Here is a 17,008-nt window from a genome sequence, read left to right on the forward strand (position 1 = left end):
TACCCATATATTATTATTTTCTATATTTATCTACAATTTAACTTATTACAGATATATTAAAATGTTATTACTGTTTAAACTGAAATTTACCAGTCAAAATCTACTTATAATGATATAAAGACAGTAAAAGAAAGCAAAGAAAATGTACTTGCCATAGTGGGTGCTCTCATACTAGCTGACCACCTGCTGCTCAAGATCTGTATTCAGTTCATGGGCAAGTCATTCACATTAGATTTCAGATAATGGCTGCCAATATAGACGCTATCTAGTTCTAATCCAGAGCATCCAGATGTGCCTGTGTTCTGCTGGTGGATTATCAGATTAAACTGAGAATTTGAGAACTGGTCAGTTTAAACTTACTTCTGATGCTGGTATTTTTTGTATGAAAAAAAAAATCTAAGAGACCACAATTTTTTTCCAAAGTCGAGATACGATTACAAAGCGGTTGCGCGCAGCGATTTGCAACTCAAATTCAGCATATGTTGTTGTTACAGTCGATCGTTTCGCTCGCGCATGGACTGCAGATGAATCGGATGCGTCTGATCACTGCCTATCAATAAATCAATCCCAATAAAGAAAAATCGACCACCTCTCCGCTTTTTACCCCTCTGGCATGACGCTCTTTTTCCTTCTGAAAACTTCCGAAGTGTGGCCCGCACCGTTACATCGCAGATCCACGCCCACAACAAAACACGCAGTCGTGTAAAAAGGAAAACTTTGCTGGAAGCTGCAGCAGGCAGTATTTTCTTTTAAAGCTTCTACCTTTACATCTCCTGAGACACAATTTGAATGAAAGTACATGTAGAGCAATTCTGACTAAATAGGTGATAATGGAACGATAACAAGTCCGTTTTTATTCATTTTTGACTAGGCTAAACTAATGCAAGATATCTGGAATACCTTTTTCTTTATGTATGCATTTGCATATAATGCATCTAAATGATATAATATAAGGTCTATATCTCTATGATTGCATTTTGATTAGTTAGAATCAAATCCTAAAGGATGTTTTACATGTTAGGTAAAAATTATTTAGTCTGAATGCACTCCAAGTCGCTTTGGATAAAAACGTCTGCTAAATGCATAAATGTAAATGTAAAGGAATGCAAATAAAACATCCATCATAGTAATTAATCTCTCCTAATGAATCAGTTGTGATTAGCCAAAACTAAAACATCTGTAATGTATTTTTTTTGACTAGTGATCATTTTTTTATTACAGTGAAATTTTGACTAGTGATAATTTCAGATGAACATATCCATAATGCAGGTTTGGTAAAAAAAAAGAAGAAAAAAAGTGATAGAAACAGAAAAAAATAGGTCTTTCAATTTATCTAACGGGATCTTTTTTCTATTCTTTGTACATCCAGTTACAATTAGCTCCAAATTCTGAAACAAAACCCACTTTTTGACAAGAAATGGTATGCAACATATCCAGAATGCATTACCCATATATTATTATTTTCTATATTTATCTACAATTTAACTTATTACAGATATATTAAAATGTTATTACTGTTTAAACTGAAATTTACCAGTCAAAATCTACTTATAATGATATAAAGACAGTAAAAGAAAGCAAAGAAAATGTACTTGCCATAGTGGGTGCTCTCATACTAGCTGACCACCTGCTGCTCAAGATCTGTATTCAGTTCATGGGCAAGTCATTCACATTAGATTTCAGATAATGGCTGCCAATATAGACGCTATCTAGTTCTAATCCAGAGCATCCAGATGTGCCTGTGTTCTGCTGGTGGATTATCAGATTAAACTGAGAATTTGAGAACTGGTCAGTTTAAACTTACTTCTGATGCTGGTATTTTTTGTATGAAAAAAAAAATCTAAGAGACCACAAACCTAATGTATTATCTTAAAAAACATCACAAGCAAACACTAAATGATGACAGTTCATTCATTAGAACTGATTAAGAGCAATAAAGTGATTGGGTGGAGGAAACATGGCCAATATTCAGACAGAATGATGCAGTTATTTAGTTAGCAAAATAAGTTAAACAATTTTATGCCCATATATTATTTTTTTGTTTTCATTTTTTATGTATGTAAAACATGACAAGAATTAACAATGGTGCTTTACGGGTCAGATTCATTAATTTTGTGCAAAAGACCAATAATCAGTTCACAGAAAAGCAATTCACAAAACAAACTATTAAAAAAGAATCAAAACTAAAACTGACAGCTAACAAGTAAATTCACAATCCTTCTGCAGCGATTACATCTTTAAATGTCCACAATCTCGAAGGAGTCTTTCCGGCTCTATTAAAGGCAATCATCCAGTAAAGTGTGGCAAGAAAACTGAGAAGATCCTTATTCTGTCTATACAGAAATCTGTAAACTTCTTCAGTCAAAACAGACCCTTGACCTGAGAAACGTACCGTGTTATTGGTAAGTTAAACAAAGGGGTGTTAGCAGAGGTGCCGATTTTAAACTGTACGTATATATTGGTGAAAAAAATCTGCTCATACTAATGAGGCATGGTTGTGATTCTCATACTCTGACTGGCGATGGGATAGGACACCATCGGGGTGGTCGCATGGCTCATCGTGATGCCCGGCAGCGGTTGTGCCATCGAAACAGCGACCGGTGCTACCGAAACTGCAACAGGGGCCATGGAAACAGGTGGAGCCATTCCCTGGGCGATAGTCTGAGCGAGGGCAGCAGAGATGGGGTCAGGGTTCAGATGTGGAGGGGGTGCGGTAGGGGGCGCCGCATTGGCTGGAGGGGCGGTCGGAGCACCAGCTGGGGCCACCAGATCCTGCTGCGTGACGGGACGGGGCTGCAGACCTGCGCTGCTCAGAGTGGTGTGTGTCTGGGCGATGCCATGGTTGTAGGAGCTAACAGAACCAACAGGGGGCACCAGACTCTGCTCAGACTGAGCTGGGGTGGAGGACAGCGTCATCACTTTAGCCTGGCTCCGGAACTGAGCATTCTGCTCCAGGAGAACCTCATTGGTGGCTATGAGATTGGACACCTTGGGAAAAATAGGACATATGTGAGTTTTGAGAATTTCACTTGGAACCCTAAAGACATTAAGGACTTCGTTACAGGTGTCCTACATTCAAAAAAAAAAAAAAAAAGATTCCGTCACTGATTTCTGAAGTACAATTTAGAGATGATTTGCATGTTCTGATTGCAGGATTTATAATGCAAAGGACGGGGGTCAATTGCACAATGCTTCTAAAATACTTAGAATTGAAAGAGGTCATCCAAAAATAAACTCGGTCATCATTTATTCATGCTCAAATCATTCAAAATCTGTATTATTTTTTTGTCATCTGTGGAACATAAAAGATGATCTGTTGCAGAATGTCCAGAATTTAAAAAGCAAAGTCAAAGATGGAACTGTTAATCTCCAAAATCTCCACAAGAAAATAAATAATAATAATAAGGATGCATTATATATCTGTACCATATCAGTTAAAATCCGAGATTTTTATGTATATTAGAATCAGTATTTAATATTTAATAATGCATGCCTAATACAGATTACTTTTATCATCATCTAACGCTCATCAAAAAAAAACTCACCTGCAGCATTCAAAACTAATGATATTGATCATTTACACAAAATAGTACAGAATTGTAATATAGGTGCCTCCCTGCAAAAAAGCTGTGTTGTTATTGTTAACTAAAATGAAAACAAACTATTAAAAAGAATTTTCGTTTTGTAACAGGACATATGACAGCTTAAAATGATCGAATGAAAAAATAACATACATGACATACTAAAATATTGTTATTAAAATAATATATTTATATATATATATTCAAATAAAATAATGGCGTTTATTAAGAATTAAAAATAATCTGATTTTAGAGTTTGACAATGAACACATTGCAATAAATGCTTGGGAGGACCCACATAAATGAGAAAAAAATGCTTTACATGTTTTGAAATAATTTCTAAACATTAAACTGACTAAACATTGACTGTCAGTCTTTATTCACCTGTTTCTCATTAGAATTCATTAAAGTAAATAGTGCGCAAGTGGAATTCAAAACTGGTTAGTGTCTTCTGTTAGTTATCAAAACATTAAAAAACGATCTGAACAACTATGTTACAACTAACCACACGCTCCCCTATATCATTTTGCAGCCCCAAACCCAAATATCATCTGTTGTATTCCACTGAAGAAAGGAAGGTTTGGAACAACATGAGGGTGAGTAAATGAGTACATTTAACACCTGTTCACCTGTTTCTTAAGCTCCTCCACTCTTTTCCTCAGGAGGGCGTTCTCCTCTTCTAGTAAGCGGTACTCTAACGGTCGGGTCGCCAGAGTGGTCTGAAGCCCCAGGTCATAATGTCCACCGGCGGTCCCATCAGTCAACCGCAGCCCCTCCAAACGGCGTCTCTTCAGCTGGAAGGCTGTGTGGTCGACAGGCACCTCCACCGGCCCTGCTTCAAACATACCATTCTCAAACAGAGGGTCATAGATGGAGCAAGGGCCCCTGTCGTAGCGCCGATGTCCTGCCGTCCCCATCGACATGCAGACACTCATCGAGCCCCCGCCTCCCCCCGACATGCCCTGGTCTCTGCAGCTGCCAATACTGGGACATGCCATTCCCATGTAGTTACCGACGCTACCACCAACGAGGCCAGAAATCCCGCCACAGGCACTGCCAACACCTCCTGCTCCACCACCAGCGGTGTTCACCATCCCGCTAACGCCACCTGTGACACCCATCATGGATCCGACTCCACCCCGAGGTGGGGCCTCGTATTCATAATCCTTCCTGACGTGACGGAATTTGCACTTGTTGCCCCGCTGGCACTCTCCTTTCAGGTAGTCCCTGCAAATGGGCACCTCGCCACGGCTCAACGGGAGATCGGTGGGAGACAATCCCAATCCGGCCGCCACCTTCCCCCTGAGCCGAAGTGGAAGCTCTCCAGTTTTCTTATAATAATCCTCGTCCTCCTTCGAGCCGTGCACGAATCTGCAATTGGTGCGCACGCACTCTTTGTTCTGATGGTCGTGGCAGAAGATGAACTCGTTCTTTTGCACGCCCAAATCGGGAACCTCGTTGAAGTCCGGATGGCGGAAGCGGCAGCGCTTTCCACGCTTGCACACATTCCGCAAAAAGTCCCGGCAAACACCATCCAATCCCAAACCGGAGCTGAAAGCACCGTTTCCCAAAGCGTCACCACCTCCCATGGCCCCGGGACCTCCGTTACTCCCCACGCAGCCCGCTGAGCCGCTCACCCCTGTCACTCTACCTTCTCCACCTGTCCCAGACCCTCCCTCGTCCCCGACCCCAGTCCCACCCCCACCACCGCCTGCCAGGTAGGCGCTATCCCGGTCAGGCATGGCGCTCGGCCCAGCGGGAGTAGAACGCTGCGCTCATGTGGGTGACGGAGAGGTGGAGGTCTTACAAGTGTTTAGAGTTATAGTGCATGAAGGAGAAGTGCTCAGACTGAAGACAGATGCAGATCACAGATCCACCTGTGAATATAATACCAACACAAATATATTTTATTCCAGAAGTATCATTATATAACTGCATTAATAATTTAAAACAATGAATGATAAACTATTTCTACTACTTGTTTAATTTGAATATAAAGCAGCACAACTGTTTACAACATTGATAAAAAAAAATGTTTCTTAGTAAATCAGCATTATACAATTGGAAGATCATGTGACACTGAAGACTGGAGTAATGATGCTGAAAATGTAGCTTTGCATCAGAGGAATAAATTTCATGTTATATATTTAAATAGACATGCATTCATAATAAAATAAATATTTTAAATAAAATATATAACCTCTAATTGTGTTTGATTTTGAATTTTAGCTTTTCATCGAATTATGAAACACTACTCTAAATATAAGTATCTGCATTGATCATTACAGGAAAAACTGACCATCACTTACAACTAATTTTAGATGCATCATTGCAGTGTTTGGGGGGCAGCAGTTTTATGTCTATTCAACTTTTCCACATTAAATTAAGCACAAATTGCATCACATAGGGACACTGCATCACTTCTGTTGTGTAGAGCATTTCAGACTTAGGCATGCCATAAATATTTAGCTATTGAAACTTTTACTTTTTAAAATTAAATCTTGAAAAGTTTCATTCAACACCAAAAACACATTTTAATGCTAATATTTAAATTTCTTCAATGCATTATAATTCTTCCCGGAAATGTAAATCTTTATCTTCCATTGTAATTTACATGGAACTAAATAAGAGAGTGCAAAAAAAACAACATAACTTAAACACCATTAAAAAAATACAATGCATTATCAATGAAAATGCAATCTTCAGCATGATATGTAATATTTTAGAAGATTACATGGTTATATGCAATAATTTTAATATTTTCTTTACTAATACACCAAAGAGCTGTCAAATGTGTGGGGCGCCAAATAACGCATTTTAACAACATATACAGCATATGAGACCTACAGTCTTACAGAATTAACTAGGTATTGTTAAAGTGTTCGTTTGTACATTATCCAGACTAAATATATAATAACCAGTAGTTAATCCACATCACACAAACATGCTGTCCACGCTCAGGCTCGCGAGCACAGATGCCTGCTAAAGGCACATGCACAGAACGCAACTGATAACTAGTATTAAAAAAACTCACCCAGAGTACACAAGCAGTCGTATCAGTGAGAATGAAAGAAACGGTGTTTATACGACATTACTAATCATACGCATCAAGTATAAATTGGCCGTGAGAATGCTTACATTAGAACAGAAGTTGGTCCGTCAACAACTTCCGCTTTCCTTGTTCGTAGCACTTCCTGTGCAGTAGAACACTGGGAAACGCACGTCAAAATAAAAGACCAAAATACTGTGTAGATCTCCTGGTACAATGATGATGGTATTAATATAATATGGCACACCAATGTAGTTTCAAAATTACTATGGTATGAGAAAGATAAATATAAAAAAACTAACCATTATAGAAGTATCTTTCCATTAATAAAATACATTTAAAATATAAGGTATACAGCAAATGTGAGCATGTGGTTTCTCTTACTGGTCAAAAGTACAAACAACATTTTGTTTAATCAACATCATAGAAAAAAAGTTTTTAAAGATAAAAATTAACATATTTCTTTAAAGAAAACTTTAAAAATCCCTTGGGGGAAAAAAACTATTCTAGACATGACTTTGGCAACATTACTGCTGTATTGGTATTAAATTCAGAGGTTTTAATTTATCATTTATGTAATTAACACCTAGTCAAACATCCATATTTTCATGTTAAACAAAATAGGGGAAACATGTTGACAAGATCAGGTTTCAACATTTATTTTCATAAACAAGTACCAATGAATCACTACAGCATGATGGCTGTCAATAGTTTATTTGTGTATTAATAAGAACATCAGACATCAGTGTTCATATCTGATAATCTCATAAAGATCAATTGTAGAGCAGGAATGCAGGAGGAACATAACCTGTAAAGAAAGAAAAAAAAGACCAAGTCAGTGACACCACAGGTATATTCAGTAAAAAGTGTAACTAACATCACCATACTTTCACCAGTTGATTAATCACTGCACATTAACAATTGAAATGTACGATCAAACCTGTCTATAAAAACCTTCAGAATATAAAGGGGAATAAAACAATACAGTGTATAGTAATAAGAGCTAATGAAGTGGAGACTTGGACATTGAGAAAATGGCCTTTGCAGATTGTGACGAGTGGGGCGGGGCCGAGGGACATGGGAGCGAGGCCGGTGGAGTGATTGGAGATGAGCTACACCTGTTCGACCCACCGGTCTCGAGGCCCACGGAGGAGATGGAAGGATATAAAACTGGAGCGACGACAGTGAAGGACGAGAGAGGACCAGGCCTGGGCGTTATTTTAGGTTTTGGTTTTATTTTGTGCGCATCAGTCGTCCGTGAGGGGCTGGTGCGGCTGTTTTGGTGTTTATTTTGAAATTAAATGTTGTTTGATTGTGCGCCGGTTCCCGTCTCCTTCTTCCCGATGACTAGGAAATGTTTTATCATTACACAGATATGTCATCAAATTGAAATCTACAAATACAAATAGGAAACGTTTAATAAAAAAATTGCATTTTGAATGTTTTATATACACCTGTCAAAAAGAGTAGTTTATTAAAGTCAAACAGCCCAAAACTGACCAGTGCATGAAAAAAAAATCATTGTTTGTCATTATAGTCAGGGACATAACTCTAGTATTTTTGAATGAACACCTCTCACTTTTGGACCATTTAAAGCATTTATTTTAGCCAGAGCTAGTTAAAAAGTGTACTTAAATTATGCATTTAGAGCTTCAAGATAAATGCATATATTATGAATTTTATTATTGCATGAAAAGTATTACAAATAATAATAATAATGATATATGAAATTGAAGGGCCACTCACAAGACAGTGGTTTATTTTCCAGTGGGTCTGACACTTTCAAAAACACCAGCTTCCCTCATGGCACTGAACTCCTTCAACGAATCGTAACGTTTGTAGAAGTCAGCATAAGCATGTTTCCTGGGCTCAGTTACGGTGTACTGTAGAAAGACACAAAAACTGTTTCTCAGATTCAAGAAAGACTGTCCTTGGTAGTTTGCAAAAACAAACAACAACAAAAAAAAACATTTAACTCCTTTCCCCAAGATAAAAAATAAATAAATTGATTAATTAAAGATGGGATGCAACTACATATCCAAGACTACAAATCTACAAATAATCTAAGGAAAACTAATTTGAATGATTTTTGAGGTTACGTCATGACAAAAAGTGCTTTTGAAACCTTTTGACAAGAGGAAGAGATGAAGTACCAAACATAATTTTGAAAAGCCATGAAGACCACAAAGGTCAGCTATAGTGCACATAATCATAAAAAAATAGCATAAGCTGATTTATCAGCACACTTTCACTAACCTTGAAGCCGGCTGCTGCCACAAGGGCAAGACCGAAGGCGATGGGCAAATGAAACCTCAAACGCTTGGCAAGCAGGCCTCTCATCGCTGGCTTTGCAAGAGACATTGTTTACTTCTAGAAAGAGAAGACAATAATAAAGGGCATTAATAAAAGAAACTTCATAAACCGATGTAGTACTTCTAACGTTACGTGCTGTTCTGACCATCACACATGGATGTCCGTCTGACATTCAACACAACCAAACGAAGAACCTCAATTACATTATATAATAACATCCAGATATATGAATCTCCATCTTTGCTTTAAAAGCGTGCTTCTATGTTTAATTTTTTTTATGATTATAGCTGATATGCAACTTGCATATTATTTTTAAGGTGAAAAAAGATCGTGCAAACGTACAGCAGAGTTTTCTTTTATTTTAAATATGACATTTCAGATACACGTTAGCTTAATATCAGCAGGTTAGTGCACTTTGAGACATAAATGTCTAGCTAACACCAAGTTAGCAAGCAATGACGACAAGCGGCAAGACGTACTTCAAAAACGAGGCACGTTTAGCTAAAATAAATAAACTCTTATATAGTGTTAAACACATATCAGTGGTATTATTATAGTTTATAAAAATTTCAGAACTTAAGTTTTGATGCAAGCGTATAGCAAGCTCGATTTTTACCGTTTAGTTCACGACCTTCAGCACTCACGTCCGGTTCCTCAGCAGGAAGGCGTTTGTGTGAGGCAGAACTACGGAAACAGGCGAGGGACAAATACAGCAGGGTCGAGTCAGACCAACAAGGGCCAGCAATGTCATAGCAAAGGAAACAAAAAGGAAATTGTTAAAAAAAAACAGGATAATTAATGTTTTTTTTGCGATGGAAACATTATGCGTTTTGGAGCAAATCATTACATTTGATAAAACATCTCAACTTCTTTACTACATAGCAACCACGTATTAAATTCATAGTAGTATTAATAATAATAAAACAGAAATTAGACTTTACAGTGGTTAACTTTAATAAAGACAAAACTTTAAAAAAATGTATATTTACAGTTTTTTTTATATTTTCTTGTACTTTATTAAAAAATAAATATATTTTACTGACTCTATTTGCTACTAGCCTATATAAATTGCACTTGCAGTTCATATTATTAAAAAAATAAAAATTAAACAAAGAAAACTGATGCGTTTTAAAACATTGAATTATTGGGGTTTTAGGAACATCTGGCAACCCACACCTTGGATTTCCATAGAGGGAAGCCGACAGTCGTTTGGGACTGGTTTAGTGTTGCCATATCCTTGTAATTTTCCCGTGCCTTTTCACTCGTTACCTTGTCACTATACTGTTTGCGTGATTTTCTCGCACGACCTGGCAACCCTGGATTGGGTTACAATCACCCATCTTGATCTTCAAATAGCAGCAGCGGAGATAGACAGCCGCATCAGTCGTGTAGTAGGAGGAGAAGCGGATCTTTTAGCTTGTTCTAGAACGAGCACTGACTAGCTCTCTCATGTAACTTTAGATCACAGTGCAACAACTGGTCACTTTAAGCAAGCGGAGCTGGGCGCTCACTAAAGCCCTTCCTTCAGTATTTACTTTCCGGGTTTTCAACTTCAGACGGCGATTCTACCGCAGTAACGTTAGCTCCGTTATATTGTAAGTTTAGAGCTATCACAACAATTTTGCTGCCAGTGTGTGATATTGATGTAACTCTGCTAAACTTAGTTAACAGCATTTTATGGTTCAAACTGCCTTTGATCGTTCCAGTGTCATCATGCCTCAGAAGCGTCGCTCGCATTCGTGGACGGAGCTCAAACAAGCCGGTAACGAGCGCTTCAGAGCCGGTCAGTACGGAGAAGCTGTGAACCTCTACAGCCAGTCCATCCAGCTGCTGGAGAAGTCTGGTAAGGGCGGTCAAATATAGTCAAAATACAATTATCACAGAGGTAAACATTTCGGAATGTTTTATGGTATTCTTCGAGTATCATATCAATACCATGGTATTGCTGAATGCATTTCAGTACCATATGTGTACTGTTTCGGGGGGTTCGAAATGGGGTCTCGGGACCCCCAAATGAGCACTAGGGGGTCAGTGGAAAGTTTAGAGAAAAGTAGTTTAAAAATGTAAAAATAAATGTTTAAACATACACACAATAAATAATACATCTAATAATAATACTAGTAATAGTGTAGCGAGTAGAAAAAAGTTTGTATTGTGTAATATAGAAAATATTTTCAAGTATTATTTGACACCCATTCTAACTGCGTAGCTATATAACTACCACATATTAAATTAATAAAAAGTAATTATTATTTATTAAAAGTAATAAAAATGAAAAATATACGAAATATTGTCAGGTTACCATTAATAAATAAAACATATATATTATACATTTAATAGCACAACACTGTAGTGAGTAGCAAAAATTTCATATTACATAATAGAAAATATTTTCCATTTCAAAATATACACATCTATAGGATTAATTAATCCCATGCATGAATATATTCATATTATCCTTTATTATCTGACAGAACCCGTGATGGAATCTGATGGTAACATCATGGTACTCTCACAATGATGATTTTTCATGGACGATTCCGATACCGATTTTTTACAAGCAAACTGGCCAATTCCGATACCGATTTTTTTTTTCTTTTCTTTAAGCAACAAACAAGAAAGAAGGAATTGGGTTGAAACTACAGAGAACTGGCCTTAAATTAAAAGATTAACTGTAACCATGTGAAATTAAAGTCAACAACTGCATAATTCTACAGTCCAAACAACACAATCAAAACACATTCAATAAGATGTTTCTTAATCAGCATTCAGCATTTTAGTTTTTAAATTTGGTTTAAAAAAAAAAAAGTCTTTACCAGTGAGACTAAATAAAAGTATGCTATATAAATAAATTATTCCAAAATGTTAAAATCAAATAATGTTGGTGCGAATAAAACAAAGATGCAGTTTCATTCATCCAATTAAAAAAAAAATAGGGTAATGATTCACATCTTTATTTTTTTACTTGAACCAATGAAAAATAAATAACTATTGTCTCAAGTTAAAAATATAGATGTGAATCATTACCCTAAATTTATTTTAATTGGATGAATGAAACACTTTTTTTCAGGTGATTTTTATATATATATATATATATATATATATATAATATTTATTGTATCATTTTCAGATTTTCAAACAAATAGACAATACAACCACAGGACAGAACCAAACACAACTACACAAAAAAAAAAAAAAAAAAAAAAACTCCTTCAGTTAGATTCAAGTTTGCAGATAACCACATTACCAGGCACAGGCAAGGAAGGTCAGAACAGATTTTGGGCTAGTGTGACATTATAGCCCAGGTGAGATTGTACTTTTCAGGTGATTTTTAAATCAAATTCAGTCGATATAATTTTAAGGTAAAATAAAAATAATAATCTTATACAGAACTGACGTTTACTTCTGGCTTTTCAAACGTGCATGCAAGTTCTACTTTACAAAAAAAAAAAAACACATTTCAATTTTGTCACAGTTTAGTTCGTTTCGTTTCTCATCCAACACGCTAGAAGTTGAGCTGAACATCCCTTCACAGTCTGCTTGTGTAGGGCGTGAACAGGTACAGTACGCTCATGCAGCTTCAGTGAGCAGGAAAGGGGATATTTTGTGCACCAGTACACCAACGGCTGTTCGCTTCCTGCTATCTGTGCCTCAGACGTGTAACACTTCCAGTGCTTAAAACAGTTCCTTAGACTATAATAGATGTAAATAAGGAAGTGGTGCTATTGTAAATAAAGGCACATCAATGTAACTGTTCTGTTCGCAGGTCAGAAGAACAAGGAGGAACTGGGTATTCTGTACTCCAACAGGGCCGCCAGTTACCTGAAAAATGGAAACTGCAGTGAATGCATTAAAGACTGCACAAGGTAAGTGCAACAAACAGCGGGTGCAAAAATGTGTAAAGTGATTATGTTCAGTGTTAATAATCTTAAAGGGGTCATATAATGCTCTTTTACAATGTCTTGATTTTGTTTTGGGGTGAAGTTGTTAAAAAAAACATTATTTTTCACATATTTTACATTATTATAAAACCTCTCTCTTCAGTCTGGCATGAACGGCTCGAATAGTTCCTGTATCAAAAGAATACGCCTTCTGAAATACGAAATGTGTTGTGATTGGTTAGCTGGGCCAGCGTGTGTTGTGATTGGTTAGCTGGGCCAGGGTGTGTTGTGTAGGTTAGCTGGGCCAGCGTTGTGATTGACAGCACTCGGCGCCTGGTCGGGAAATGTCATGCCCCTTAAGTATCATAGTCACCGAGCTTTAGTTGTAAATATTCCGTCAAAAACAAATCAATTTGAGCGGGATTTAAACCTGGATGATTGTAACCACTCTTAGTTTGTCTGTCTTGGGAAAGCTAGCATGTCTCCAGCATAGTGATAACACTCGTTGTCTGCTCTAGTGCAGCTCAACCAGGTCTCATCCTATTCGTTGATATTTGTGACATCACAAATCCCGGAAAATATGCATTGTAGTCCAAATGAGTTGTTCATTAAAATGTAATTTCTGTTAGATAAAATATCTCCTTTTGAATTGGACTTTGAACTTTGCAGATCTTTTTTACGCTCAAACAGCAACATTACAGACTAACTAAAGTTGAAAAAGTGAAAGAGCATAACAGCACCCCTTTAATACTTACCTTTCAGGTCTCTTGAATTGGTTCCATTTGGATTTAAAGCTCTGCTTCGCCGGGCGTCAGCTTATGAAGCTTTGGAGAGATACAGACAGGCTTATGTGGACTACAAAACTGTTTTACAGATAGACTGGAACATACCGGCTGCTCACGATGGCGTCAACAGGTAATTCTGCATGAACAGGAACCAGAATTATGCATGTTCAAAGAGAATGCACTGATCGACTGTATAATGAGGTAATACACAAAATATAACACAAACCCAAAGAATAAAATGTTAATTTGTGAGCACAAGGATACAAAAATGTACCATATAACACATCTTTCCTTGCCTTCAGAATGACCAAGACTTTGACAGATACAGACGGACCATCTTGGAGAGAGAAACTGCCTCCGATTCCTTCCGTCCCGATGTCTGTGAAAGAAAGCATGGCACAAGCTACCAGCTCGGCCTCCAGCCCACAACAAAACACCATGATCGACAACAAGAAAAAAGGTATTTACCTGTGCCGTACTGAGCGGAGCCATCATGTTTCACTTCATCACTTGATTTTCACTTTTTTTTATTCAAAGCACCAGGACCTGAAGCTGCTAAAAAAGCCAAGGCTCTAAAGGAAGAAGGCAATGTGTTTGTGAAGAAAGGCGAACACAAGAAAGCCTTGGAGAAGTACACGCAGTCACTCGGTCAGGACCCCACAGAAGTCACAGCCTACACAAATCGGTAAGAAATGGTACAGGTAATTATGCTGCCAAATGTCAGGGTTCCTATGGTTATTCATTTCAAAGAAAAAGTCATGGACTTTAGGTTTGATAATGTGTGTAAATCAATGCTTCTTGTAGGGCTCTCTGCTACCTGTCATTAAAGATGTACAAAGAAGCTATTAGTGACTGTGATGAGGCTCTTCAATTGGATTCTGCCAACATTAAGGCGTTTTACCGACGTGCCCAGGCAAACAAGGAACTCAAGGTAAGTTTATTTCTGAATCATTGTCTTAGTTAAAGGGGCCATGAACTGAGAAATCAAAATCTTTTGATCTTGACATATAAAAGATTACTGTACTATAAAAACATCCTGTAAGTTTCACAACTCTAAACAGCATCTATTGAAGCCAATCTGCCAAAACGACAGCTTGTGGAATGTGCCACTTTGACATAATAGTGTGGCTAAACCCCGCCTCCTCAGAAGAGCACCTACTTCTACATCACTGCACACAGATATAGTGTTAACGAGACAAACGCAGGTCTATATAGAAACCAAACAATAAGATGCTCCGAAAACAACGCTGTGCAGTATCTGTCTTTGCATTGCCTTCCTTCTGATCTCAATATTAGGAAAGAGTGGATGAACTTTTTTTTTTTAATGAAGATCCAGACCGCATCAGTAAGAACTTCCATTATTCACTACATTTGATCAAGGATATGCTTGCAAACAAGGTACAATTCAATGCAGGATTTTCAGAAAGATTGAAACTAAATGACGATGCTGTGCAAATGAATTGGATCCAACAGTAATGTTGCACCACACAAGTGGAGTAACTGTTTTTATTATGTGGTCTCTATTCCTTTTTCTGTTATTACAGATCAGTTGATATGTACTGTGTATATATGCATTTTTAACCTAAATCACAGCTGTGTCCATCTATGAAGGCTGTCAAACTTTCACAACTGATAGCAAGTTATAGCAGTGGGCGTTTACAAAGTCTACGATCCGCCACGTCCATTCAAACACAGGGTAGTTAAAAACTGGACAGAAAATAAAAACATAATACTTCTAAAGATGTTTTTTGGTGTAAAAATCTTGATTACATTATAAGCGGACCTCAGAGAACAGTACAAAAAAAGGCAGTTCATGACCTCTCAAGTAAAAACTGGTGGATTGTTTTATAAACTGTAATACATTTTTTCTCTTAGAAAAAGAAATCTTGTATTGAGGATCTCAACAGCGTGCTCAAAATCGAGCCAAACAACACGGTGGTGCAGAAACTACTGCAGGAAGTACAGATGAAATAAATGTGATTATAAAGTGAACACGAGGAAACTTTCCCCAAAGTGCCTCGAATTGATTTGCCTCTGCAATGTTTGCTACAGACATTAGATATGCACATCATAATGTTATTTTAAAACAAGGAAAAGTGTTGATGTTCATGTAGGCACATTTGACCGTGTCTGTTGTTGTCATTAATAAGGTAATCAAGGCTCTTTCTGAAACGCCACCTTTGTGTCTTAGATCAAACTTGTTCTGGTAATTTACATTTGTCGCTTTAATCAGTAATGAATCAAATGTGATGTTGATTTAGCATGTGATATTAGTGTGTTTTTCACGGCACACTAAACTCAATGTCTCCTTTTCAGACAAAAATTTAATTCCTTCACTTTAGATTGACATCTCAGAAAGGCAGATAGTATTCGGGTTGCATTTTCTACTTAATGTTTATTTTTTGGCAAAGATGTTGTCTTGTTGTGGATTAGTTACTGTCAAAACCAATTAATGTTTATATACATTTGTAAAGACTTGGCACCTGTATTTATTGATGTTTCATATGCCATTTTACATCAAGACAATGTAAACAAGTCTTTATTTTATTTTTAGAAAGTAATGTGCCGTTATGCATCTGATAATAAAAAAATTGTTCAGGAATGTTTTTTTATTTTTCAACCTGTAAACTGGCAGATGTAATGCTATGATCAGTGATGATTTTTTTCATAGGAATTAGCCATACTAAAAATACATAAAACAGTAAATACTACGTATACAGGTAGTATAACTGTGAAAGCAAAAATACATGCTGTCAATTACCAGTTTCAAATTTTTCCTCAGTTATCTGAACTGTAAGCATGCCTTAAATTGAATATACCTTTTACAAACAAATGATTTTAATCACAGTAGTCAACTTCAAATGTTACTGTAAACGTTTTTTGTATAAAACAAAAAAACGTTTTCTCTTTCAATCAACTGAATGCCACAGATGATTGAATTTACAGAATAATTAAACCAAAAATTTAAATATGAAAATTCTCTCACCATTAGGCCATTGGAGATGTAGATGAACGCTTATTTATCAGAACAGAATCAGAGAAATGTTGCATTTCATCACTCGCTCGGCAGTGGATCCTGTGCAGTGAATGGGTGCCGTCGGAATGAGAGCCCAAATATCTGATAAAAACATCACAATAATCCACAAGTAACCCAAACCACTCCAGTCCATCAATTAACATCTTGTGAAACCAAAAGCTGCATCCTTGTAATAAATCCATCGAGACATTTTTAACCTCAAACAATTACTTCTGGTTAAAATCTCCTATTCATAATATTGCTTACTCCGAATTAAAACATCTTCTTGTGTGAATCATGAGAGAAATATGCACATATCTAGCACTGATAACTAGCAAAAAGCCCAAAACCGTTCTAAACAAATGTCAGTGGAATTTGAAGGA

General features: G+C 37.0%; 3 protein-coding genes across 3 annotated transcripts; 1 reads left to right on the top strand and 2 right to left on the bottom strand.

Annotated features, from left to right (window-relative positions):
* Positions 1–1,843: 1,843 nt before the first annotated feature.
* On the bottom strand, positions 1,844–7,442 carry LOC132151553 (zinc finger CCCH domain-containing protein 10-like). The gene is made up of 3 exons (XM_059559737.1): positions 6,616–7,442; positions 4,211–5,458; positions 1,844–2,988 (listed from the first exon to the last, which is right to left on the bottom strand). The coding sequence occupies exons 2-3, from the start codon at positions 5,321–5,323 to the stop codon at positions 2,482–2,484; spliced, it is 1,620 nt and encodes a 539-aa protein (XP_059415720.1). The 5' UTR covers positions 5,324–5,458; positions 6,616–7,442; the 3' UTR covers positions 1,844–2,481.
* Positions 7,443–8,343: 901 nt separating this feature from the next.
* LOC132151231 (cytochrome c oxidase subunit 6C-1-like) lies at positions 8,344–9,693 on the bottom strand. Its single transcript, XM_059559343.1, has 3 exons — positions 9,560–9,693; positions 8,887–9,000; positions 8,344–8,513 (listed from the first exon to the last, which is right to left on the bottom strand). Exons 2-3 carry the CDS (start codon positions 8,989–8,991, stop codon positions 8,388–8,390), a joined length of 231 nt encoding a protein of 76 aa, XP_059415326.1. The 5' UTR covers positions 8,992–9,000; positions 9,560–9,693; the 3' UTR covers positions 8,344–8,387.
* Positions 9,694–10,234: 541 nt separating this feature from the next.
* On the top strand, positions 10,235–16,211 carry LOC132151555 (mitochondrial import receptor subunit TOM34-like). The gene is made up of 8 exons (XM_059559738.1): positions 10,235–10,538; positions 10,650–10,786; positions 12,710–12,809; positions 13,587–13,739; positions 13,912–14,069; positions 14,147–14,294; positions 14,414–14,540; positions 15,485–16,211. Exons 2-8 carry the CDS (start codon positions 10,657–10,659, stop codon positions 15,581–15,583), a joined length of 915 nt encoding a protein of 304 aa, XP_059415721.1. The 5' UTR covers positions 10,235–10,538; positions 10,650–10,656; the 3' UTR covers positions 15,584–16,211.
* The last annotated feature ends 797 nt before the right edge of the window (positions 16,212–17,008 follow it).

Source organism: Carassius carassius, chromosome 10, assembly GCF_963082965.1.
Source record: "Carassius carassius chromosome 10, fCarCar2.1, whole genome shotgun sequence".
Lineage (NCBI taxonomy): Eukaryota > Metazoa > Chordata > Actinopteri > Cypriniformes > Cyprinidae > Carassius > Carassius carassius.

What these genes read in the sequence shown, in the direction of transcription:
- LOC132151553 (XM_059559737.1), bottom strand. Translation starts at nt 5,323, where the DNA reads ATGCCTGACCGGGATAGCGCCTACCTGGCAGGCGGTGGTGGGGGTGGG. An exon ending in TGGAGGAGCTTAAGAAACAG is followed by an intron (nt 2,989 to 4,210) that starts GTGAACAGGTGT and finishes ATTTTTCCCAAG; the next exon opens with GTGTCCAATCTCATAGCCAC.
- LOC132151231 (XM_059559343.1), bottom strand. Translation starts at nt 8,991, where the DNA reads ATGTCTCTTGCAAAGCCAGCGATGAGAGGCCTGCTTGCCAAGCGTTTG. An exon ending in TGGCAGCAGCCGGCTTCAAG is followed by an intron (nt 8,514 to 8,886) that starts GTTAGTGAAAGT and finishes GTCTTTCTACAG; the next exon opens with TACACCGTAACTGAGCCCAG.
- LOC132151555 (XM_059559738.1), top strand. Translation starts at nt 10,657, where the DNA reads ATGCCTCAGAAGCGTCGCTCGCATTCGTGGACGGAGCTCAAACAAGCC. An exon ending in GCTCACGATGGCGTCAACAG is followed by an intron (nt 13,740 to 13,911) that starts GTAATTCTGCAT and finishes CCTTGCCTTCAG; the next exon opens with AATGACCAAGACTTTGACAG. An exon ending in AGGCAAACAAGGAACTCAAG is followed by an intron (nt 14,541 to 15,484) that starts GTAAGTTTATTT and finishes TTTTTCTCTTAG; the next exon opens with AAAAAGAAATCTTGTATTGA.